The 27,659-nt window shown below is 36.5% G+C and overlaps 1 protein-coding gene across 3 annotated transcripts in view; it reads right to left on the bottom strand.

The window, feature by feature from the left end:
• The window catches only part of CRPPA (CDP-L-ribitol pyrophosphorylase A), a 291,157-nt gene that overhangs the window by 128,640 nt on the left and 134,858 nt on the right, over positions 1-27,659 (bottom strand). For all 3 annotated transcript variants that reach the window (XM_055137285.1, XM_055137286.1, XM_055137287.1), the window contains 2 exons: positions 18,831-18,923; positions 18,326-18,418 (listed from right to left, as the gene is read on the bottom strand). In XM_055137285.1, coding sequence (XP_054993260.1) covers positions 18,326-18,418; positions 18,831-18,923 — 186 coding nt within the window. The remainder of the gene's footprint in view (positions 1-18,325; positions 18,419-18,830; positions 18,924-27,659) is intronic.

Genomic DNA, 27,659 nt, shown 5'->3' with positions numbered 1-27,659 from the left:
GGGCCTACTAGAGAACTATGGGAATAGTTCAAGAGGAACAAAATAAGAATCATCGGAGTCCCTGAAGAACAGGAAGGCAAATATGATAAACAGAAAGAAATAATTCACTGATAACAAACTCCAAGAGTTGAGGATTACAGACACAGAGATCCAAGAGGTCAGAGTTTCCCAGTGAACATAGACCCAGTTAGGCAAACTCCAAGACACATTATACTCAAAATGACAAAATCCAAAGATAGAGACAGAATATTGAAAGTAGTATGTCAAAAAGATAACTTACACATAGACTGGAAAACATCTTAATTTAAGGGAATAAGGTGAAGACTACAAAGGACTTTATCTCAATTATAGGAAATAATTAGTGCTTACTATGTGTATTAATCTCAATCTCACCAAAAACTCCTAAAAATATAGCTAGAACTATCAAACTGTTTATAACTGCATCTTAAAGTACAAATATATTGATACCAATAGCAAAATACTCTACATTAAACAGTGCAAAATTTGCAATGTTGAGCAGCTAATCTGAAATAGATACATGAAAATAAAATTCAAAAATCAATTCATAACACATAGATATGGAAACTAATAGTTACATAAAATAATCGTTAAAATTCTGTTGTATTTGTTAAGAAACCCATATGGAGGGCAGAGTTAAGCCAGGCCTTGCACATGGCTTACTCCAGTTTAATCCCTAGCACCACATGATCCCCCAAACAATTCTTGAGCATATAGCTAGGAATACGAACCACAAAAATAAAAATATAGCCCAATATCCCGCCAAAATAACAATAGACTGAATATATTCAGGAGAGAAATGAGGAATGCAAAATACACTAACCATAACTTCTAGAAATAAAGACATCTGAGAACATATACACATACATACACATGAGAGGATTAAGAACAGACCAGATAGTGCAGAAGATATTAGTGATTTTAAAGGCACAGCAATAAAAACAGAGATGGAAGAAAGTTCCTCTACCAGCCTATCACAAAAAGACATATTCTTGGTAAATACATTCCTCCCAACTATCTCTCTTTTGCTCTGATAACCAGCACGTTTTCTCCAACACTAGGAGTTACTTTTGTTGGGTTTTGCCAGTTAATTCGCTTTAGTGATTTACACTCCAAATTGGAGTGCACATGTGGTAATTGTCTTTTACTTCCTTGCTTAGCAAAACCAACCTCAATTTCCACACATTTTGTCCCAAAGGCACAGATTCACATGGGATGCCTTTCCCATTTCATTGACAATGAGCTTACATATTTTGGCTACTTTACTACATTTATTCCTATGTACTTTATCTTTTTAATGAAGCTATAAATAGAATTGTTTTATTAATTTTCACTTCTTCATGTCTATTGATTTTGTACCCAAATAATCTCTTCTTTATTGGATCATTCCTAGTAATTTGGGGAGAAGTACTCAGGCTTTTATATAATGTGATAATATCTGCAAATAGCATAAGTTTTATCTTTCAAAAATCCAAATTCCTCTTCTTTCTTTTTTCTTTCTTTCGTTTTTCCCTATTGCTCTAGGTAACATGTTCAAAACTATTTTGTATAGTAGTTGTAAGATTTGGCATTCTTATTTTGTTCTTGCTTCTGGTACTTAAGAGAAAGTTTTTAGCTTTTCCACCATAGAGTATTGTTTGCTATAGACTTGTCTGTACTCCATTATTATGCTGAGTTTTGTATCTTTTTAGGCCCATCTCATTGAGATTTTGATCATAAATGGATGTTGAGCACTTAAAATATCTTTTTAGCATTTATTGACATGATCATGCAATTTTTATCTTTTTGTTTATATAGTATATTAGTTTATTTACACATATTGAACAACCCTTCATCCCTGAGATAAATCTCATGTGGTTTTGAAAAATAATTCTCTTAATGTTTTATTGCATTCAAATTGACATGTATTTGTTGAAAGTTTGCATGACTATAAAAAGTTGTTAAATACTTCTCGGTCAATCAACTTATTTGCATATGATGAAAATTATGATCTTTGTATTTCTGGAATAATATTGTTAAAATCATCTCTCTCAGAACTTTAATCATGATTCTTTTCCCTTGGTGAACCTACTGAAGGGTTTATTAGTTTTATTTTTTCTTTCAGAAAACAACCCTTAGTTTCATTGATCTTTTGTATAGTCTTTTTGTTTTTAATTTATTTATTTCTGTTATAATTTTTATTCTGTAATCCCTTTTGCTAATTTTCTGATACTATTTATTCATCCTTTCAAGTTCCTTCAAGTAGAAATTGAACTTGTTTATTTGAGATTATTCTTTAGCAATGTGGGCCTCTATTGCTATTTATTTCCCTTTCAATATATTTTTGCTATATCACATAAGTTTGTAATTCATTCTTTAACTATTCTTTTATTATTTTCAAGGTAATATTATTCTTTACATTTTATATCTTTATTGACTCCAGCATTATATAGAAGTATGTTGAACAAGTGTTCAATTTTTTTTCTTTTTTTTGCTTTTTGGGTCACACCTGGCGATACACAGGGGTTACTCCTGGCTCTGCACTCAGGAATTATTCCTGGCGGTGCTCAGGGGACCATATGGGATGCTGGGAATTGAACTTGGGTCGGCCACATGCAAGGCAAACGCCCTAGCTGCTGTGCTATCCCTCCAGCCCCCTAGTGTTCAATTTTTGAGGACAGACATTTCTATAATATGTCTATAAAATCCTTTTCATCAATTACGTTAGTTGACAAAATTTTTGACATTTCTCCTTTGTAATTCTTGATTCAGATAATGCAAGTGGTGGTTGTGATACCTCAATTTTGCGATAGTACAGTGGGTAGGGCGTTTACCTTGCATACGGCCGACCTGGGTTCGATTCCTCCATCCCTCTCAGAGAATCCAGCAAGCTACCGAGAGTATCCTACCTGTACGGCAAAGCCTGGCAAGCTACCTGTGATGTATTATTCGATATGCCAAAAAACAGTAACAAATCTCACAATGGAGACGTTACTGGTGCCCGCTTGAGCAAATCAATGAACAACGGGATGACAGTGACAGTCAATGTCTCCATAGAGGACTACTAATAAGTGTTTTACTTTGTGCCTCCATTGTGAGTGCATAAATAATGATTATAATTATATCTGCTAATTGGATTGACCCTTTGATAATTATATAGTATTCTCTTTGTCTCATTGCCTGGTTTTTGAATATAATTATGTCATATTTGATAATAGCAATCTATTCCCATTATTCTGAATCATTACATTGGGACACCTTGCCCCAATCTTATATTCTGAGTCTACACTTGTAACTGAGTGATTCTTGTATGCACAGTATTGGTGCATCTTCTGTTTTTAATCAAACAAACCATTGTTTCTTTTGGTTGGTGACTTCAGACAACAGTGTTTAGTGTGATTATTGATATATTAGGCTCACTGTCATTTTTTATTCAAATTGTTCTATGTTTCTATTTTTTCCCATATGTTCTTCATTTTAATGTTTTTTTCCCTCGTTATTTTCTCAATGTCACATTTTTCCTCTTCGATGTCTTTAACCAAAAAAAAAACTTTCTGTGCTAGTACTGATTGATATCTTAAAGTGATTCTATCTTATTCCCACTACCATTTGATGTTTTGTTATTGACAAATTTTCTTTTGTGTTTCTGGTTCATTATATGTATTTATTCCTATGCTTGAGGTATAATGATCCTTTGGTTTTCCTTTCCTCTACAAGGACTCTTTCAGAAATTCTTGTGCAGATCTGGTGGTGGTAAGTTCAATTAGTTTTTGATTATCTGGGGAAGCTTTTCTTTTGTCATGATACTTGAATAATAATTTTGCACAATAGAGCATGTCTTGTTTTTGTTTTGGGGTCACACCCATCAATGCCCAGGGATTATTCCTGGCTCTATACTCAGAACTTATTCCTAGAAGAATTTGGGGCACCAGATGGGATACCAGGGATCAAAGTCGGGTCAGGTGCATGCAAGGTAAGCACTTTACCACAGTATTATCTCTCCATCCCAGGAAAGAACATTTTTTGGTGGAAGGTATTTTTTAGTACTAAAAAATATGTTATTTTACATTCTTCATTATTCTGCTTATTTTTAAAGAAATTACATTTTATTGTGACCCTTGATGGAGTCATCATTCATGCTTTATTTTTTTAATATATATTTTTATTGAATCACCGTGAGATACAGTTACAAAGATTTTAGGGTTTTGTTTTGTTTTGTTTTGTTTTGCTTTTGCTTTTTGGGTCACACCCAGTGATGCTCAGGAGTTACTCCTGGCTCTGTACTCAGGAATTACTCCTAGTGGTACTGGGAAGACATATCAGATGCCAGAGATAAAACCTGGGTTGGCCATGTTCAAGGCAAAGCCCTACCTGCTGTACTATCACTCCAGCCCCAGCTTTCCTGTTTGAGATTCAGTCATACAATGATTGAACACCCATCTCTCCACCAGTGCACACTTTCCACCACCAGTGACCCTAGTATATCACACCTCCCATCCCAGTCCTCAACCTGCCTCTTTGGCAGACAATTTCCCTAGTACTCTCTCTCTACTTTTTGGGCATTATATTTTGCCTGAATTTTCCCATCACCATTCAAGCGTGCCTGCCAGGGGCAGATGCTAGATAATTTATTTTACATTGCTCAGGACTGGAGCGATAGCACGGTGGGTAGGGCATTTGCCTTGCACATGGCCGACCCAGGTTCGATTCCTCCTTTCCTCTCAGAGAGCCTGGCAAGCTACTGAGAGTATCCCACCGCACAGCAGAGCCTGGGAAGCTACCCATGGTGTATTCAATATGCCAAAAACAGTAACAACAAGTCTCACAATGGAGACGTTATGAACAACGGGACTACTGTGCTACGTTTTATTGAAACAGAATTAAATTCATACGTTCACATGTTGTTTCTGTGACAATATAAAATCAAAGTGAAATAGTTGATTTAAAGACTTTAGTGACCAAAACAAAACAAAAACCCCAATGTATTTACTTCCTGGTATTTCAAAAGAATTTGTCAACCTCAATATAAAGTACTTATGACTTATGCAGACAAAGAAAACCCCTTGAGTTATCTCTTATAAAATGACAGCATTCTAATAAATTCTTTAAAGATTTCATTTTTCCTCTAACAATATGATTTTATTTTTTCAAAGGACAAGATTTTACATTCCCTACAAACAACATGTGGCACAAAAAGAAATGAGCATAAATCTTATTCTTGATAAGAATAATAGTATCTATGATAATCAACTTCTGGGCTCAATGTGAGAATTAAATGAGATCATTTATTTTAAAAGGAAAGAAAGGTGACTCATTATTTAAACATTCAATAAAAGTTATTTTCAACACTAATATCTTTATATTATTAATATGCAATGACAAGCCATGTTTTTTAAAAAAGATTGTGAGAATTGGTGTATGTAATAGGGGTAAATCTCAAAATAGGAAGAGAATAAATACACATTCATAGCTGAACATGCAATGAATAAGCAAGAACCTCAGTGTTTCCATTATCTCAAACTCACTTCATTTTAAAAACAAAAATTCTAATTATCTCTCACAAGACCTATAAATATATATGTATCACTTGTCATCCTGCTGATCTTCGATTTGCTCGAGCGGGCACCAGTAACGTCTCCATGCGTCCCTGTCCCGTGCTAGTGTAGCCCAATGGCATCTGCTCGCTCCAGGAACAGGAAGAGCCTCAAACTGTTCGTTCAGGGTTTTGACGAAGAAGTCTGACCATCTCGTAGGTGGGTGGCCACGCGATCTTTTGATGTCCCATGGAATCCAGTCTGTAACAGCTCTAGTCCAGCGGTCATCTCTAAATTGCATTACGTGTCCAGCCCATCTGATTCTCAACACTTTGGCAAATGGGACAGCATCCCCGATTCTTGATTGTCGACAGAGGTCAGAACTCCGGATTCCTTCTCTCACTTGAGTGAAAAGTGATATTCCAAGCAAGGCTCTTCCGATTCCTCTCTGGGATACCTGAATAGGGTTCTCATCCTGTTTTTATAGGGCCCAGGTCTCTGAGGCGTGTGTTAGTGCAGGAAGAACAGTGGAGTCAAAAAGATGTGCCCGGAGCCAGGTACATTTCTTTACATAAATGTATGTATATTTATATACATACAAATTTGAGAATTCACAGATGTATCAGTGGATTTTAACCAGCCCTGTGATATTCTAATATAGTTTCCCAATACTTTCATTAGATTATTATGACAATACTTACACATTCAACCATACCAGTATCTAAGTATTTAAGGGAACATAAGCTTTAAAATCCCAGAAAATAAAACAAATATCAGTAAAATTAAGTCATACTATAACTTTTATAATTATATAAACGTTACTGGAGCCCACTGGAGCAAATGGATGAACATGGGACGACAAGTGATAACTTTTAAACATTACACATAAATGTATGGCAAACTAGAATGAAAACATCAACATCAAGATCAAAATGTTAATCCTTTAAATAACAAGAGAAAACTCCTAAAACACCAAAAAGACTCAAAGCTGTAGAAGACAGTAAAGCAAAAATGCAAGCAAGTACAGAAAAAAGTGGATTTCTCCCCAAAGTGAAAATCAAATTCATTGATTATGTGAAGAACTACTTCTAGATGACCAATCAGGAGGCTGTGCAAGATTTCCGGGAATGGAAGAATTCTCTAAAAGAAAATACTTCAGAGGCTGGAGCAATAGTACAGTAAGTAAGTCACCCTCTTTGCACGGGGCTGACCTGGGTTTGCTTTCCGCACACTCCATATGGTCCCCTGATCCTACTAGGAATGATCCATGAGCTCAGAGCCAAAAGTAAATGCTGAGCATCACGGGGTTATCCCACAAACATAAAAAAACAAGAATGCCAATGGTTAAACAATTTTTCTGTCTTATGTCACTTCTTTAATAGCTAGTATCTGATTGTCCTTTTAACACATACAATGAAAACTTTCCCGCTGTGTCTAATAAACACTGTTTGATAAATGGCAGGTTCTGTTGTCAAGAATGTGTTGTCCAAAATGCCTGTTTAGCTTTTAAAGATGGGACTCCACCCTTTTGCTTTTTTTCAAGTATATACTGAATGTAATTATAGGACATGGTAAAGGTGATTGGATAGATAAAAATGATGGGGATACAAAAATAGACCTGGGAAATAAACTGAGTTATTAATTTAATAAAATTAAGAAGAAATGCAAGGAAAATTAAAAAATCAACCTTCAATAAGGATTAAAGTACAATTAAAAATTGGATCAAAATAGGATTATCATAGTATCAGATTTCTATTTAAAATAATTGCTATTATATGAATTGCTCTACTATAGCTACCTATGAATGCTACCTATGAATGTTTACATGTACATATTATGTATGTGTGCATATATAGAGAGAGCATGCATGGAGGATCATCACTTGTACCACTTGTAGTCCCGTTGATCTTCGATTTGCTTGAGTGGGCGCCAGTAACATCTCCATTCATCCCTGTCTCTAGCTAGTATAGCCCAATGATACCTGCCCGTTCCAGGAACAGAAAGAGCCTCAAATTGCTCATTCAGAGATTTGATGAAGAAATCTGACCATCTAGTTGGAGGGAGGGCAGCCACGAGGTCTTCTGATGTCCTGTGGAATCCAGTTTGTAACAGCTCTAGGCCAATGGTCATCTCTGAATCGCATTACATGACTGGCCCATCTGATTTTTGATGCCTTGACAAACGAGACAGCATCCCTGATTTTTGACCATCAACGGAGGTCAGAACTCCGGATTTCTTCTCTCACTTGAGTGAGACATGATATTCCCAGCATAGCTCTTTCGATTCCTCTTTGGGATACCCTAATAGCATTCTCATCCGCTTGCATAGGGCCCAGGTCTCTGAGGCATATGTTAGTACAGGAAGAACGGTGAAATCAAAAATATGTGCCCAGAGTCGGAGGTTCTTTGTTCTCTTAACCACCTCTTCAATGCTCTTGAATGCATTCCACGCTGCTCCCTTCCTCCTATGCAGTTCTGGCACCAAGTCATTCCTCATGTTGATTTCTCGATCCAGGTACACATAGCTGCTGCATTCGGAGATGTTCGTTCCATTGAGAGCAAATGGAGCTTTCAGGGACCAGTTCCTTTTTCATGAACATCGTCTTGCTGAGATTCAGCTGCAATCCGACCTTTCCACACTCGAGGTCGAAGTTGGCCAGCATTTGTGTCGCTTGGCTAATGTCCGGTGTTATGAGAATGATGTCATCAGCAAAGTGAAGGTGGTGTAGTTGCCAACCCTCTATTTTCACTCCCTTTCCTTTCCATTGCAGTCATCGCATGACGTTCTTGAAGTTGGCATATAATATTATATAATAATAAAATAGAAACTGCTATCTTTAAAGCATAGGAATTCATTGAAGGCATGATGTTCTCCAGGGTGGCACTGAAGAGTTTCGGTGAAATGGTATCATCTTGCGCACCCCTCTCTTTACATCAATGATCACTTCCCTGTAGAATGGTGAGATCCTGGTGGTGAATCCACAATACAGCTCTTGAAGGATTTTGATATACTGAGCTTGAACACCCTGTTTGGCCGGGGCTTCGATGACTGCCTCAGTCTCAACAGAACTGAAGGCCTTCTTTAAGTCAATGAACGTTAGATAGAGCAGCATCTTGAACTCTCGCGAAACTTCGATGAGTTTGGTCATTGTGTGGATATGGTCGATTATGCTGAATCCTCTTCAGAACCTGGCTTGCTTGCATGGTTGTCCTTCGTCTAGTGTTCTGCCTATTCTATTCAGGATGACATGAGTGAACAACTTGTAGATGACAGACAACAGGCAGATTGGGTGATAGTTGCCAATGTCGTGGATATCTCCCTTGTACAACAGAATGGTCCTACTGGTTTTCCACTGGGACGGAACCTTGCATTCAGACAGGTAACATGTGAAGAGTCAGGCCAGTGTATTTATGAGTACTGGCAGCAGATTCTTCAGGTGTTTGGGTCTGACCTTGTCCAAACCAGGTGCTGTTTGTGTCTTTACCAGTGAAACAGCGTGTCGGATTTCAGAAGGGAGAACATTGGAAACGACATATCCATCCTGCGGAATTTGGTATGTGTGCAGGTGGACATGGCTGTCAAAGAGATCCAAGTAAAAGTCATGAATAATTTTCTCCATTGCCTTTCTGGAGGATGTGATAGATCCATTGGGACGTCGGAGGGCAGTCATCTTGGTCTTGTAGTTGGCGAAGGACAGGCGAGCATTGCGAATACTTTTCCCAGAGGATCATAAAAACATAAATTACTTCACACCTTATACTAGTATAGAAAATGTTTTTAGGAAAAAAAACAATGCCATAAGGGGGCACTGAACTCTGTTTCACTGTCACTGTCACTGTCATCCTGTTGCTCATTGATTTGTTCGAGCAGGCACCAGTAACATCTCTCATTGAGAGACTTATTGTTACTGGTTTTATTTTTTTTTGCTTTTTTGGGTCACACCCAGCAATGCACAGGAGTCATTCCTGGCTCATGCACTCAGGAATTACACCTGGCGGTGCTCAGGGGACCATATGGGATGCTGGGATTTGAACCCGGGTCGGCCGCGTGCAAGGCAAACGCCCTACCCACTGTGCTATCACTCCAGCCCCTATTGTTACTGTTTTTGGCATATCCAATATGCACGGGTAGCTTGCCAGGCTCTGCCGCGTGGGCTCGATACTCTTGGTAGCTTGCCGGGCTCTCCGTGAGAAGCGGAGGAATCGAACACGGGTTGATAAAAATTCTGAATTTGAGACCCAGAGAAGTACTTAGTGATCAGAAATTAAGGTGTGCAGGTGCCAGGATCTGAGTTCAACACCACATATCCCACCCAGCATCCCTACAGCTCCCAGGGTTACCCTGTGTTCCTCAATGCCTCAACACCTGAATCAGAAGCTTCACATCTTTTGATCTTAGCATTAAACCACTAAGCTCACTACCACCAACTGTGACAGACAGGCCCCCTGAGCATTGCTTGGAAAACTCCCTCAAAAAAATGGAACAAAAGTAGAGAGACAAGAAACCTTATCAGTTTAAATTAATATATGCAATGGCAGACAGAATACTTTTTACTTGACATATCAAGTAAATATTTGCACTTCAACCACACTCCAGATTCAGCTTCTTAACCACTGTGCCCACGTTTACGGTAAATTTTAAACTTTTATATGAAATAAATTTTAAATAGTACAAACAAACATGGACTGGAGCAATAGCACAGCAGGTAGGGCGTTTGCCTTGCATGCAGCCGACCTAGGTTTGATTCCTTCATCCCTCTTGGAGAACCCGGCAAGGTACTGAGGGTATTCCTCCCGCATGGCAGAGCCTGGCAAGCTACCTGTGGCATATTAGATATGCCAAAAACAATAACAACAAGTCTCACAAAGGAGGCCTTACTGGTGCCACTCAAGCAAATCAATGAACAATGGGACAACAGTGCTACAGTGCTACAGTGCTACAAGCAAACATGTTCAATATGCATGAAAGCCAATTAGTAAGAATGAATTGAAAAAAGTTAAGCAATAATAGAATATATTGGTCTCATGTTTATAAAAAATAACACAACATAAATAAGCTCAAACTTACTGTTAAAATAGAATCCAGGAGCCTGACAGAGTACATGAGTTAAGTTGCTTGTCTATGAATAACTAACTCCAGTTCTACCCTTGGCACTGCATATGATCCCTTGATCACCATCAGGAGTGATCCCGACTACACAGTAGGCATTGACAGGCTTGACCCCAAAACTTTATATATATAAGTATACACACACACACACACACACATATGCATATGTATATCTCTCCGGCTATGGGTTTATTCATTTTATTTATATATGTGCATGTGTATATATAAGTAAAATGAATAAACCCATAGCTGGGGAGATATCTCAAAGGGCTGGAGCACATATTTTGCATGTCTGAGTCTAGGTTCCTCTCCACATTCCACCAGCAACATAGGAATAGTCCAAGGGCACTTACTGTTACTAACCCCAGATCACTGCAGGTGTAGCTCCCCCAAAATAAAATAAATAAAGAATAAAATAATATCCAGTAGCAAAAACAAAAATCTAATAAAATAAATTTGCAGGCATAGGTTCATAAAACCTAAATGACTGAACCAGCAATTTTCTTTTAAGGACTAAAATTAATGTAAGCTGACAAACAAAAAGGCTATTTTCATTTATTCTCCCTGCTGTGCATTTTAATGTGAAATTTTATAAAACTTATTTACAGGGACAGTACTGACAAATAAAGTCACAAACAACTCTGTTCATATGACTAAGTTCAATAAGCTACTTTAAACAGGAAAATATCTACTCCAAACCCTGTGCTTAGTCAATAGAAATGTATTCAATAAACTTGAGAAATCCTCTGGAATTCATTATTTGCATATTTTATTAGATCATTCTATCTAAAAATAAATACCTATTTTTATTAAAATAGGAAATAATGGAATGTTTGCCCTATGAGAAATACTTTTTAAACACCATCAGTTACACATCCAATAGCTATTAATTTGAGGAAATCTCCACATTTCATAAAACAAAATTTCAGTAACTACTAAGTCATAACCAAACAACTCCTAAAACTTAAAATAACAGTCAATTATTCCTATTCAACACTTCCTACAACAACTTGATCATTCTGCATCTTTGCATCAGATCTTCATAACTAAATTCCTTCATAACTAAAACTCCAAAAGGTTCTAAAGATAATTAAATCTGTTGATATTTTATTACTGGTTTTGGCAGGACATGTTTAAGACTTAACTATCTTAGAAAACATCTGTAGAGTGACTGGAGAGCTAATACATCAGGTAAAGGAACTTGACTTGCACACATTAGACCTGGGTTCATACCCCACACCCAATGGGGTGCCCTGAGCTTCCCAGAAGCAATACGAGAGGAGAAAGCCAGGAGTAAGTGTTGAGCACCAGTCAACTGTGCACCCCCTTACAAAAACAAAACAAAACAAAACAAAAATAACACCATTTTAAATCTGTGAAAATAACTCATTCCTGCAACTGAATCTACATATAACCATGAAGAAGAAAAAAAACTTTAGAGCATCCTAAATAAAATTATTATTAAAATTTAACATACAACAATGTTATAATTTTCTGAAGAAAAAGTTAAAGAACCCATTGGCAATAGGAGCTACAATTTTTTGTCTAAAATAGAACTGACATGTAGACTTTTCCTTGGATACCTATAAACTATTAAGCATAGATGCAAAACCATACAATATATTCAAATAAGGAAATAAAAATAAGTTGGGAATTTGAGATCTATACACAATAAAAGATGAACCCAATATGTGGGCTGGAGAATCACAGTAGTCAGTTCTCATTTGTAGTTATATAAGAACTTGTTATATAAAAACCCATTTTACGTACTATTGTAGCAATAGGACTAACTAGAAAAACATAGAATAGTTTAGCAAAATGTGATGCAGATACATATCTGGGACTTGATAAGAAATTTAATAGGATAACAGGTCACTATAACTTAATTCAATTAAGGTAAAATATTCTTTGAAGTAAAAGTAAAAGTCATTAGCAGTTAAAATAAGGATCACTATGCTTTTTCAAATATCATTTGGTTTTTATTGGGAAAGAATATTAAATACATTATATGTTATATATGTGTGTATTTCTAATCTTTTCCTATTGTATTATTTAACACATTCTTGAAAGCATACAAAGAATAAGTATATATGATACACTGCACATTGGATTGATTCTGTTCCTGTCTCTGTCACTGGTGAATTGTGGAACCTCTGGAAACAATTTACATCTCTCTGACCACTTCTCCAGATGTGAAAGTATCAAGTGTCAGAGGAGGGTGTTTCTCTATATTTTTATGTGCTGACATATTCAAATATTAAATATTTTGAAGTATCTTAAAAATCACATATTTGAATTTGCTATGTCAATAAACCACTTCCTACTAACTAGAACTAAATTAGGAACTTTGAAGATTTATGTTTTTCAAAGCATTAGAATTCCATATGGGAATTATTTGGTAAAGTAAATTCATAAAAAAGATTCTTATCTATAATAGGAACCAATAAAATCATTGTCTACACATTCAGAGAAAAGTAAAAGGTTTGCGTAATTATTGGGATAATTACCATGTTATATGGAAAATAGTACTGCACTGGGCTGTGGAGAAATGATAAACTATTGAGAAAAGAAAATTAAAAACTTTGCCTCAGCCCTCAAGTTTGAACTTCTGCTTACATTTGTTATCAATCTCTTCTTGACTTTGAGGCTTTAACTTTTATTTGCTGCCTATTATATGAATCTGTTATGCTTATCTAATCTCATAATCATGCCAAGTAATTTTTTTAGGAAATTTTGCCTGATTCAGAAAGATCAAAATCCTTATTATGTTTTGGACACGAAAAAGTACTTTTTGAGTGTTTTATATTTTGCTTCATGTCATTCTGATTAGAAATCAGTCTCATTTATTTAGTTTTTCCAGATAAAAACTTTCTTCATCTCTTGGTAAAAAGCTTCTTAGATTTTATTTCAAAACAAAAAACCCGAAGGGGGAGGATGCAGAAATAGAATCAGATTTTTTTTTTGGCATTGTTTAGTTTAGGTTAAAAAAAATCTATGGTTTTAAAACAGAACTTTATATATTTACATATTGGTATATTCTAATATAATTAACACATTATTTTATTTCCTTCTAAACATTTGTTCACCATTATTTAAATAATGAACAAGATAGCAATCTAAGTGTCCATCAATGGATGAGTGAATAAAGAAGCTGTGGTATACATATTCAGTGAAATACTACTCAGGATCTAAAACCTATGAAGTCATGCTTTTTGTCATGACAAAACTGGAACGTGAAGTGATTATGCTAAATGCAGTAAGTTGGGAAATGAAAGACAATAACCATATGGTTTCACTCAATGTAGAATACAAATAAAGCAAGCTCGCAAAACAAAAGTTTTTAAGAGTTTGTGAAAAACAATGGTTAACACAAAAAAAGGAATGGTGGAGGTGATTATTAGCATCTAGGCATTGGACTGTTGATAGTGAGTGCAGGGAGTCCATAAAACATAGGGAGGTCAAAAGCCACATCCATTGGACCAGAGATTACAGGATTTCAGGTACTTGCCTTGCACATGGCTGACCCCAGTTCAATCCCTCACAACTTCTGTGATACCCCCAAGCTTTGCTAATAGTAAACTCTGAACACAAAACCAGAAGAAAACATGGAACACTGTCAGAAATGCCCACCTGACAAAAAAAATCCAGATAAAGTTATATCTAATACTCCTAAAATCATACAGTATTTTAAACTTAGTAAAATTTATATCAAAAAAAGGAAAAGTATGAGTAGCAAATAGTAAGATAGATACATCCCTTGCTGATAAAAGTATGTCTAGCAGGAGTTGTCAGATATTTCTTCTGAAAAATGATTGGAAAAGAGGCTAGTAGAAGATGTATAAAAAGGTCAGCAATCATGTCAGTCAACTCAGAATAAAAACTTGATTTCTTGAATATATATATGTATGCCAAACAGTATCAGAAATAACATCTGAAAAGTACTCTCAAACATAACTGCTTCACAATCTTACATTTGTAAAATTAGGAGTAGTTATGAGACTCCTCATAAATATAATTTTATGATTTTAATAATTTTATAATTATATTTTTATATTTTAAATTTAATCATAAATTTATAAATTTAATATTTATAATTTTAAAAGCATAAAAATAATAAAATAATATCACTTATAATTCTCTTATCTAATAGTCTCTATTAAATATTTTTTAAAAACTAGGTCAGAGAAGTCTAGAACCAACAAAAGTATACTTGTTATCTGAGTATGTTTCCAAATACTCAGAGTTAAAAGATTACAGATGACCTCATAATATATAAGGATTTAATAACACAGAGTATTTGTAAAACTGCCTCACTTTAATGCTGAGATTTCAGTCCAAGTTGTCAAAATTTAATTCCTAATATAATCATTTATAAAATGTTAATTCAAAAAAATTAAATGAACTAAGTAATATTTGTCAAAACAAAGCAGTAACAATAAAATATTGGTAAAACTCTTCAATCATTCTCAACACTAACAAAAAAAAGAAAACTTGGTGAAAACAAGACTATCTAAACAATAAACAAACTACGAGGAAGCCCGGAGGAATAGTCCAACGGGTAAGTTGCTTGTCTTGCATCAAACTGACCTGGGTTCAATCCCTGGCTTCCGATAAGGTTCCCTGAGCACCACCAGGAGGGATCACTGAACCTAGAGCCAGGAGTGAGTCTAGCACTGCCGGGTGTGACACAACAAAACAAAGCATAGCAAAAAGGAGCCACATCAAATGAAAATACCTCTGCACAGAAAAAATAACTGCATCAAAGTGAAAACCCATTCTGTTGCATTGATCTCTTCACAACATACACGTGATGATGAGTTAATATTCTAAACATACAAAGAACTATAGAACACATACAGACACTAGAACACACACACACATACATGCACACACACACACCACACATACACACAAAAGCCAGATTTTAAAACAAGCTGAGGATCTAAGTGCTACTTCTCCAAGGAGGACATGTGTATTGTCAAACACAAAATATGATTGTTATTATTACAGACATAAAAAGTTTGACACAATGAGATATTACTTCACACATGTGAAATAAAGATTATCTAAAAGTCAAGATATGACAAGTGTTGAAAAGGATGAGGAAATCAAGTATACCCTTATAAACAGCTCGTGTGACTATATATTTGTGCAGTCATTATGGAAAGTAATATAAGGATTTCTTTAAAAATTGAAAATAGGAATTCCATTAGCATTGAGTTAATCTACTTCTGGATATTCATCCAAAATATACAATGACACTATACTAATTAGAACTTATAGCCCCTAAAATTATAGCAGACTTATATACATTATTTACAATAGTCAAGAACTAGAAATAAGCTACATACTCAATGATTATGTGTGGTGTGTGTGTATGTGTGTTTGTGTGTATAAAGTCGCCCATTATAGGTTTCTTTTTGATTCGTTTCATATAGCAAAGTGATTTTGAAAGAAATAAAGTAGAAACACCAAAGACTCTGAACACCCTAATTTGTATAACATCTTTTTAATTAAATACGTTATGTACATGTGTGTGCACGGGTGGTTTTTCTTATATAATCACATTCTACATATGCATATCTGTTTATATAGTTTCACGTCCTACTGTGACATTACTTACCTAGACTTCGTTTTGTCTTTGTCTTTTAATTCTATTTTCCACAAAACAAATAACATGAGACTCACTATGTAAGGTTTGAGAATACAGTAATGCATTTTGATGAAAGTTTTCCACAACAGTAGAGTGCTAGAGAATGTGTGACTAAACCTAGATTCAGATTAGGGGGATTCAAGAAATCCTGAATCATTTCACAGGATTGGAAAAAAGAGGAACCTGACTATAAGTGAGAGGAGCATTGCATCAATGAGCCAGCACTTTGCCATTAAGTCTTTGCATTGCAGTTGGAAAGATTGGAAGATTTCATTTGAACCCTTTTTTTATAATTTATTGTTTTTAATTTTATTGATTCACTGTAAGATATAGTTATAAGCTATCAGTCTGAGTTATAATCACACAATGATCAAACACCCATCCCTCCACCAGTGCACATCCCCACCACCGATATCCCCAGTATACCCCTCCTTTCCCACCCTTCCACTGCCTCCATGGCAGACAATATTCCCCATACTCTCTCTCCACTTTGGGGCATTATGGTTTGCAATGCAGATATTGAGAGATTATTATGTTTGGTCCTTTATCTGCTTTCTGCACACATCTCCCATCCTGACCGATTCCTCCAACCATCATTTTCTTAGTGATCCCTTTTCTATTCCGGATGTCTTTTCCCTGCCCACTTGTGAGGCAGGCTTCCAACTATGGAGCAATCTTCCTGACCCTTCTATCTATTGTCCTTCGGTGTCAGTCTTGTGTTATGCTATTTTATACTCCACTAATGAGTGCAGTTCTTCTATATCTGTCCCTCTTTCTGACTCATTTCACACAGCATGATACTCTCCATGTCTATCCACTTATAAGCAAATTTCATGACTTCATCTCTCCTAACAGCTAACCCTTAACACAACACTGGGTTATTAGCCTCATTTTCAAGAAGTGGATTCTCAGTGTAATAACTTGAACAATGAACTGAGATTATGTCACTGAGTCCTTGTTCTCTTCCTGGTCCTCTATTGTCTCTTTGAAACAGTATCTTGAATATGAAGGGATAGAATGGTCATACTAGTTGATATAAAGAGAATCTGAAGTATCAAATGTAGATACTTTGGCTTTCTATAATTTGCAACAACCATGAAACTTATGTTTAGAGCACATACTAAATACAAGTTAAGTAAAATACTCAAATCTTGCCCAATGGCTAATTTGCTTCTACTTATATTGCTCAATCTGGAGTTATCTGTAGAGTAAACTGTCATCACTACTTCCCCTTGATTTTCATAAACACCTAAAAAGAATTAAAGTTCTATACTATTGGAATTTTCATATTATAAAATAGCCCAGAGTTTATAATTTGTCAATGGATAATTTGACTAATGACCTTTTGAGACTGTGTGAAGTTCCTTTCCACAGCAAAATGCTACAAACTACAGATTCCGTTCCTCAGAGTCTGGCTAACCTGGTCTGATTTTCTCCCTTTCTGCTTTTATACTTTGACCCCCCCCCCATTTGCTTCATAGTTTCACAGACCAAACAAGTATATTCCCCTACAGTAAACATGAACATTCAGTCTTTCTCACAAAACATCACACCAAAATTTTCATGGATTATTATTCTAAGAATTCTTTTCATCTGTTACTTCTCTAGTTTTGTTCTATATGGTACAGAGATCAGACGACTGTGTAATAATATTTTCTTCCATTTTGTTATTTTCCTCTCATTGTTTTAAGCTTCTAGGTTTCTGGTTCAGTAGCATCCTCATAATCTCTTCAAAATAAATAAAAAGCCATTTGCACATTATCAACTCACAATATACCTTATGATGTTAACACTTGAAATAAAATTGGTTGCTAGACTTAATAAAATTCTTTCCAAGCTTACCTGTTGAACCAAATGACTGCAATAATGAGGGAAAGAAGTCATAGTAAGTTGTAACAAGGTCTAAAATGAAAGAAAAAGCAGCTTCTCATGGTTTGGGGTCAGTTTGTTCATTTAAATAAAAATTTGTCAGACAGTAAAATTGAGCTACAAGAATGAGAACAAAAGTTTGATGAGGAAAAAATTTACTTACTGAAATAACAACAACAGGATATAAAATGGAAAGATCACTCTCTTGAAGTGTATTCAGTAATTTTTCTGTTTCTTGGAAATCACAGGTCATCATCTGAAGGACAGAATAAAAATGAAAGGAGTTTCAAAAGTGCTCTAAAAGCTAAGTCAAGGGGAAAGATAACAAAATATTTTTCAAGTATAATTTTTAATTTTTACACAATTTTAAGTAGCAAAAGTTATGCTTATTAACATTTGAATCTCCCATCTATTTTATGTCTTATTACCTGTTGTACACCACATACAAAACAAAAAATTTTAAATGTTATCTAAAACAAATTTCTCTCCTTAAAACTGAGATAAGCTTGTTAGAAGATGGTACTTCCCAACTTCAAAAGAAAATAAATCCAAACATATTTTAATAACTCCTCACATAACAAAAATTTAATTTAAATAAAATAAATTATCTTCCACATTACATCAATACAGAACCAGAACAAATGCAATTAATTATATTTACTACTTACATTTACACAAACAAAATTGTAGCATTGTTGTAAGATAATTTTCTGAAGATCTCTGTCAGCATGACATAGAGCCCCAAATGTAACTCTTACATGCTATGAAAAATAAAAAAAAACAGTTTACAAACTAGACAATTCAAATATGAGTATAAAGAAATATGTAACAGATGAGCACAAAAATTACAATAGGAACTTAAATCTATGAGTCATACATACAAATAAAAATTTTCATACTAAAGTTCATCAGTGTACCAAAAAATAGAATACATTTGAAGCAGTCCATAAATTATGATGATTACTTTAGAAAATAGGGTTAAAGGCTACACTTCAGATCATAAAAAAGGTAAAAGTTCAGGATATGCTCAAGAATAAGTTAAGTAATCTGATTTTTCTTACACAAAGAACATATTGCAGTGAGTGCTAAAATTAAAGGTTAGGATATAGGAAGCATGAGAGAGTCATCAAAAGAAATACAATTTAAACAAAAAGGTTGATTGGGAACTATTGGAGGATTCTAGGGGTGCATTAAATAGTTTAGCTATGAAAAATAGATTTAGCAAAACTTAGAACAATTAATTAGAAGGAAGGAAACTAAACATTTTCATAATAGGAGAGAGAGATGAACTCATTAAGAAACAGTTAAGAAATGAAGGACTATTACTATAAATAGTCTAATATTAAGTTTAGAAGAAATAGTACAAATACTACTAAAGTTCTATAAATAAAGATCTTTATTCCATGTAATTTCATAATTAGCTTTTGCTCTATTTTAACACATGAACAAAAGCTAAACAAGGGATCTGCTCTAATGATATCTATTGTAATATGTCCCATATAGGCCATATATGTTAAGTGGTATAAACTATATGACACATACATATACATATACATGGTATATATGTATGTGGTATATATCTATTTCCACAAAAAATACATTTTAGTAATTACTATTTGTAAAAAATTACAAAGATGCGCGCTCGTGAGGGGAGATCATGTATGTTGTGTTGTGTTGTTGTTGTTCGAGGGCTCTCAGGGTGGCACTCTCTCTCTTTCTCTCTCTCGCCACTTGCGTTCGGTGCTCTTAAGCCTCTGTGTATAGACCACATCGGGATGGTTCCTCCTTGTGCTCTGCTTCTGTGTGTGCCACTATGCTCTCTTCTGTCTATGTCTCTATCTCTGCCTCTGTAATCTCTCCTCTGGTCTCTTCCAACCTCTCTCTGTCTCTGCTTCTGTGCCTTCTTTCTTGCTTCTGTGTCTTCTCTCTCTGTGTATTCTCCTGTGCCTTGTCTGTGTCTTCTCTCCACTTCTGTCTCTTTTCCTTGCTTCTGTCTTACCTCTGCCCCTTTGTCTTCTCCTCCATTTCTGTGTCTTCTCTCCCCTGTGTCTTCACTGCTGCTTCTCTGTTGCCTCTGCCCCTTTCCTTCTGTTACAGTCTTAGTTTATATAGCAATCACATAGGGCAGGAACACAAAAGTGGGTTGACCATTAACAAATCAACAAAGAGGGGTAAGACCATTTCTCTAGGAGATTAACAAAATCTCATCTAAGGAGATTACTCCAGATTACTAGGAGACCCACTGAAGGGTGGGATCCAAACAAGAGTGTGTTGCTTTCTTCCTTCCTCAGCTAGTAATCCACTTAAATAGCTATAGTAAATTTACTTCTAAAATTTCTAGCAATGTCATTCTGTATGCGCACAGTAAGAGATATAGCAAAATTAAAGCTTGGTTCTTCCTGAGGACATTCACTATATATTCCAGACCACAGTCCTAAGGCCAGGTTAGTCTTCCTAACCCCAGCAGGGGACTAGACCCATCGTTACTTTTCGATAATGATGGCATTTGTCTATGACCATGCTCTCAATTTATAGTTGAGTATTGTGGCACTTTGGTCTGGCCCATTTTGATTCCAGGCTAGGTCACAGCTTGCCCTGGGTCGATTAGGTCCCTCATCAGGACCCTGCTTTTGGGGTGCTAGGAACTAAGGGCAACTGAGTTGAGAAAGCAGATGCCTGGGAGTAAATATTATTGGAGTCAATCAGCTCCCATGTTACAAAGCATAAAATTAACTGTCTTCCTGTGTCTATACAGAAAGAACATTGCTTTAAGGTAAACTAACTTCCCTGTGGCAAAGCTGAAAGGACAAACCCCGTGTTATCCTACAAGCCCCCATCTCCCTGTTCTTCTGGGAGCCTGCAGTCACCACCATGGACTGCCTCTGGTACCATATAGACTCATTAATAGCCATGATCCAGACACTCACAAATAAATCTCAAAAGAGAGCAACATGCTGCAGAGATGCCTCCGGACCCCAAAGTCACCATCCAGTTAAAATGTTGACTCCAGCTGTATCACCCTATTTAAAATTTTAGAATTCCTTGAGCGACATTTCATACACTACCCAACTTAAGTACCAAGAGTAGCACACCACATTTAATGGACTGTAAAGCATAAGGCAAACTATTTCAAGCTACATTGTGAGGGTGAAACTAATACCATGACAAGCTGCAGCTAACAAGGACAAACCCCATGCTATCCTACAAATACTAACATTACATTTAGAATGCATTTACAATACAATTTGTAATCAAGGAACCAATGTTTGTACTATCAAATTTTAAATTTGTAAAAGCCTTAGTTATCTATATAAGTTTATACAAACCTTAACCCTATACAATTTTTTTCTTTTGTTTTGGGGCCATGTCCAGCTGTTCTCAGGGCTTACTCCTGGCTCTGTACTAATTGCTCACTCCTGGCAGTGCTTAGGGGGCCATATGCAGTGCAGTATGAAACTGGTCAACAGCATACAAGACCTGAACTCTACGCTACATGTACTATCTCTTTGACCTTTAACTTGACAAGGTTTCCATAAGGCATTTGAGAATGAGAAATAAAGATTTTTAAGTCACAATTTTGCTACAGAAATTAGTTGACTCAAAATTAAAATAATTTTATTTTTGTTTAAAATTCGAGTATGCGGAATCAGCTTAACTAAGGAGGTAAAGAACTTGTATAATGAAAACTACAAAACGGTACTTCAGAAAATAAAAGAGGACATGAAGAAATGGAAATATATCCCCAGCTCATGGATTGGAAGAATTAATATTGTCAAAATGGCAATACTCCCCAAAGCATTGTACAAATTCAATGCGATCCCTATAAGGATACCCTTGACATTCTTCAAAGAAATGGAGCAAGCGCTCCTAAAATCCATATGGAATAATAAGCCCCCACGAATAGCTAAAGAAATTCTTGGGAAAAATAAAATGGGAGGAATCAACCTCCCCAACTTCAAACTCTACTACAAAGTGGTAGTAATTAAAACAGCATGGTACTGGAACAAAGGCAGAGCTGCAGACCAATGGAACAGGGTTGAATACTCTGACACTCCCCCAAAATATATGATCATCTAATCTTTGATAAGGGAGCAAGAAATGTGAAGTGGAGCAAGGAAAGCATGTTTAACAAATTGTGCTGGCAAAACTGGATAGCTACATGCAAAAAAATGGGCTTAGATCTCCACCTATCACCATGTACAAAAGTCAGATCAAAATGGATTAAAGACCTCAACATCAGACCAGAATCCCTAAGGTACATTGAAGACAAGACTGGCAAAAGCCTCCACGACATTGAAGCCAACAGTATCTTCAAAGATGACACGCCACTGGCCAAGCAAGTGAAAACAGAAATAAATTAATGGGACTATCTCAAACTAAGAAGCTTTTGCACCTCAAAAGAAACAGTGACCAAAATACAAAGACAATCTACAGAATGGGAAAGGATATTTACATAGTACCCATCTGATAAATGGTTAATATCAAGGATATACAATGCACTGGTTGAACTCCACAAGAAGAAAACTGCCGATCCAATCAAAAAATGGGGTGATGAAATGAACTGAAACTTTCCCAAAGAAGAAATCTGAATGGCTGAGAGGCACATGAGAAAATGTTCAACATCACTAATCATAGGGAGATGCAGATCAAAACAACAATGAGATATCATCTCACACCACAGAGACTGGCCCACATCCAAAAAAACAAAAGCAATTGGTGTTGGTGTGGATGTGGGGAGAAAGGGACTATCCTTCACTGCTTGTGGGAATGCTGACTGGTTCAGCCCTTTTGGAAAACAATACGGACGATTCTCAAAAAATTAGAAATTGAGCTCCCATTTAACCCAGCAATACCACTCCTGGGAATATATCCCGGAGAGGCAAAAAGGTATAGTAGAAATGACATTTGCATTTCTATGTTCATTGCAGCACTGTTTACAATTGCCACAATCTGGAAAAAAACGGAGTGCCCAAAAACAGATGACTGGTTAAAGAAACTTTGGTACATCTACACAATGGAATACCATGCAGCTGTTGGAAAACATGAAGTCATGAAATTTGCATATAAGTGGGTCAACATGGAAAGTATCATGTTGAGTGAAATGAGTAGAAAGAAAGAGACAGACATAGAAAGATTGCACTCATATGTGGAATATAAAGTAGCAGAGAGGTACAAGCTTGCGATGATGCAATTTCTGGCAGAAATTTCTCTGGACTTAGTTACTAAAATACTAAAATACAGAAATCTAAAACTGTGCGGCTGCTACTGCGGCCACTCGACTTCATATCTCTTCATTCTCATCAATGGAAAACAAATTATCAAATGCTTCCTTTTCAGCAGGTCCAACTTTGGGGGCGGAGAAACTCCAAACAATAATAGTGAGCTTTTTTGTTGAAATATTGAATGTAATCAAAGAAAAGTGAAAGTAAAGTGAAATTTATCAGTTACACAGGAGGGGTGGGAAGCTGGGGAGGTGGGGGGATAGGGGGAGGTATACTGTGATTCTTGGTGGTGGAATATGTGCACTGGTGAAGGGATGGGTGTTTGGGCATTGTATAACTGAAACTTAAACCTGAAAGCTTTGTAACTTTCCACATGGTGATTCAATAAAAAAATATATTTAAAAAATGAATGAATGAATGAATGAATGAATAAATAAATAAAATTCGAGTATGCCGGTCTTCCCCTCGCCCCAATGGGACGCAGAGATGACACCACATCTGCCCACTGTCTACTTAATCTTCCACGCGGACACGATCCAGAGACACACACAGAAATCTTAGATCCGAACAACCTGCAGCAGAGATGTCCCGAGACTTTGCAATAGGCCTTCTCTGCTTGGCCCCTCTAGATGAGGCCAGGTGCCGTCCTACCGCCTGCCCTGTAAGAGCTCCAGTGATTGCCATTTTATAGAAGCCAGCAAGAAGCACCAGATCCCACATGGCCACGATCCAGAGACACACACAGGAATCTCGGACATGAACAACCTGCGACAGCAAATTCTTCAGACCCTAGTTATTAAAATCTTAGAATTCCTAAAGTGTGTGGCTGCTTTCATGGCCACACGACCTTATATTATATCCACAACAATCCATAACAAAGCAATAAAAAATACATTGTCTAGCAATGGTATTTTCGACAGATACAGGGGGAGGTAGGACTGGTCTCAAAATATCGAAGGTAAACTAGAGAAAGAATACCTTGCAAATTGTCTGCCACACAAGCAGGGCGAGGTATGAAAACTGTGTGTGTGGCGGGGCGGGGAGGGGTGGATACTGGAGATTTTGGTGGTGGAAAATATGCACTGGTGAAGGGATGGGTGTTCAATGAGCATATGATCGAAGTTCAAACATGAAATTTTTTACTGTATCTCACAACGAATAAAAAAAAATTAAAAATATTTTTAAAAATTAAGATACTGAGAAATGCCTCCAGACTGTGAACTAAGCCATGGCCCCATGCTGCCCCAGGATAGGAAAGGTTTTTCTCTCTTGGCTTTTCCTTTCTGGGGGGGCAGCGTGGCAACCGCCATCTTATAAGGCCCACTAAAGAGAGGTACGAGCTTGCAGCAATGGGACACATGCAGGAGATCTCAGAATGGGGGACAGTACTGGCACCACTCTCTGCCCAGATGTGATCCAAGCAGCTGCACATGTACCCCCCCTCCATTACTGAACGCCCATAATTCCAGAGGCCATCTAACTACTCTCGGTACCAGCAGCTTCTTGCAGAAATGCCTCCAGACTGTTAACTAAGCCACGGCCCCATGCCGCCCCAGGAGAGGAAAGGTTTTTCTCTCTCAGATTTTCCTTTCTGGAGGTGCGGCATGGTAACCACCATCTTATAAGGCACACTAAAAAAAGGGACAAGCTTGCAATGATGCAATTTTTGGCAGAAATTTCCCTGGACTTAGCTACTAAAATACAGAAATCCAAAACCTCGTATCTCTTCATTCTCAGCAAGCAAAAACAAATTATCAAATGCTGTCTTTTCAGCAGGTTCGATTTGGGGGGGAAAATTCCAAATAATAATAGTGAGTTTTGGGGCTGAAGCGATAGTACAGCGGATAGGGCATTTGCCTTGCACTCGGCCGACCCAGGTTCGATTCCCAGCATTCCATATGGTCCCCTGAGCACCGCCAGGAGTAATTCCTGATTGCAGAGCCAGAAGTAATCCCTGTGCATCGCCAGGTGTGACCCAAAAAGCAAAAAAAAAAAAAAAAATAGTGAGTTTTATGTTGAAATATTGAATATAATTAAAGTAAAGAGAAAGTAAAGTAAAAATTATCAGCTACACAGGCAGGGGGTGGGGGTGGAGATGGGATGGGAGGTATACTGGGGTTCTTGGTGGTGGACCATGGGCACTGGAAAAGGGGTGGGTGTTTGAGCATTGTATGACTGAGACTTAAGCTTGAAATCTTTGTAACTTTTCACATAGTGATTCAATAAAAATATATAAAATGAAATAAAATAAAATAAAATACACAAATCTTCCATTGGAAAAAAAACTCAAGAATAGATGGCTGAGAAGGATGGTGCCCCTTCCCTGTGCCCATCTCTTTTATCTACATATTCACCTATATCCTTGACCTTATCCTTTTATAATAAACCAGCAATATAGTAAGCAAAATGAAAAAAATTAAGATAGTAATTTTTAAAATAAGCTTCCATAGTCACATGTATTGAAATACTAAATGGAGAAGTTGGGTTCCAATGTGAAATATTAGGTTTATTCAATGTCACCACTTCTAGAAATCACAAGAAGAAAATCTGCCAGAGACATCTCACATTTGAAAAAAATCCAAGCATTTTTTAAGAAACTGACAGTAAATTTTGCTTCGGATTGACTTTTTAAAAATGTTTCTTTAAGAGACAGCTTGCAAAGACAGAAATGTTTCTTTATAGAAATTTGCTTATATTCTAGAAAGCTAAGAGAAATCTTAGGGATGTTATTCACTGGTAGAGTGCCTGTCTTACAGATGCATCTCTGAAAGTTTGATCTTTGACACTACCCTACACACTAAATACAGTCCTGACAGCATTGGCCATTGGGATTCTAGGTGCCACAAAGAAAAAAAAAGTGCATTTTCTAGAGTTTCACATGAATATATGTGCAAGAATTGATCCCCGGTCAACTCAACAAGAACAAAGTGAAGTGTGTGTGTGTGTGTGTGTGTTGTGTGTGTGTTGTTTGTGTGTGTTGGGAAGGTAGGGAGTAATGAAAAGGGTACAGATTTGCAGAGCAGTTCAGAATAATAAACATAGTTCCTTTCCACATAAAAAGAAAATACACTGATTTGCAGGAAGTCATTCTCTAATGCCAATAGCATTCACCATCAAGATTCTTCTATTTAAGGGGCTGGAGAGATAGCACAGCGGGTAGGGCATTTGCCTTGCACGCGGCCGACCCGGGTTCAAATCCCAGCATCCCATATGGTCCCCTGAGCACAGCCAGGGGTAATTCCTGAGTGCAGAGCCAGGAGTAACCCCTGTGCATTGCCAGGTGTGACCCAAAAAGCAAAAAAAAAAAAAAAATTCTTCTATTTAAAGTATCCCATTGCCTAAGACAACCTACCCTAATCAATGTCTAGCCTTCTAGTATCCTTACAGCTACTGTTAAGACAAATTATTTCTCTGATTGTGAAGTTTCACACCTCTAACCAGTATTTATAATACTGGAAACTGGCACACATTTTGCCTATAAGTAAGGTACAAAACTCAGATCTTGCCAAGTTTCTGACTTGAGAGGCAAAAATAAGACAACCACATCACTAATGTTAACTTCAAAAAGTGTATAGAGGGGCTGGAGCAATAGTAGAGTGGGTATAGTGTTTGCCTTGTATGTAGCCGAACCGGGACATGGGTTCGATCCATATGGTTCCCCCAAGGACTAATTCCTGATGTGTAGAGCCAGGGGAAGAATCCTGAGCATTGCTGGGAGTGAAATACCCAAAACAAAAAAAAAAAAAGTGAATGAAGAATTTTTAAACAGTCTTATGTTCAAATATCTCTTTTGCATGTGTATAAGTTCTAAGAGACCACAGGGGAATATTCTGATTCTTCATTTGATGTGTGAATATTAATAAAATATATCAAGAGGAAAATGTCAGTGTGCTTACCCCTGTACAGAAACACCCATGCTTTTACCACTTCCAAGAGCTTAATCTTCTTTTAAAACTTGGCACAATTTTTTCAAGAGATATTTTTTCATAAGAAAAAGTTATTAGAAAAATAAATAAATTTAAAGGGAAAATAATGAAGTTACTACTACTCTTCTTGCTGTCTACTCATATTGTTGAAAACATAAGGGAGTTCTTTTGGGTCTCCTTCTCTCTTTTTCTTTTTTTGCTTATTACTTCTTTTATATATGTTTTAATTGGGATTTTATTATTTTATTGATGAGTTTCTCTGGAGCAATAGTACAGCGAATAGTGTGTTTGCCTTGCAGTCGGCTGACCTGGGTTTGATTCCCAGCATTCCATATGGTCCCCTGAGCAC

Source organism: Sorex araneus, chromosome 1 (assembly GCF_027595985.1).
Source record: "Sorex araneus isolate mSorAra2 chromosome 1, mSorAra2.pri, whole genome shotgun sequence".
Taxonomy (NCBI): Eukaryota; Metazoa; Chordata; class Mammalia; order Eulipotyphla; family Soricidae; genus Sorex; species Sorex araneus.
This window is presented reverse-complemented; position numbering and strand designations above follow the sequence as displayed.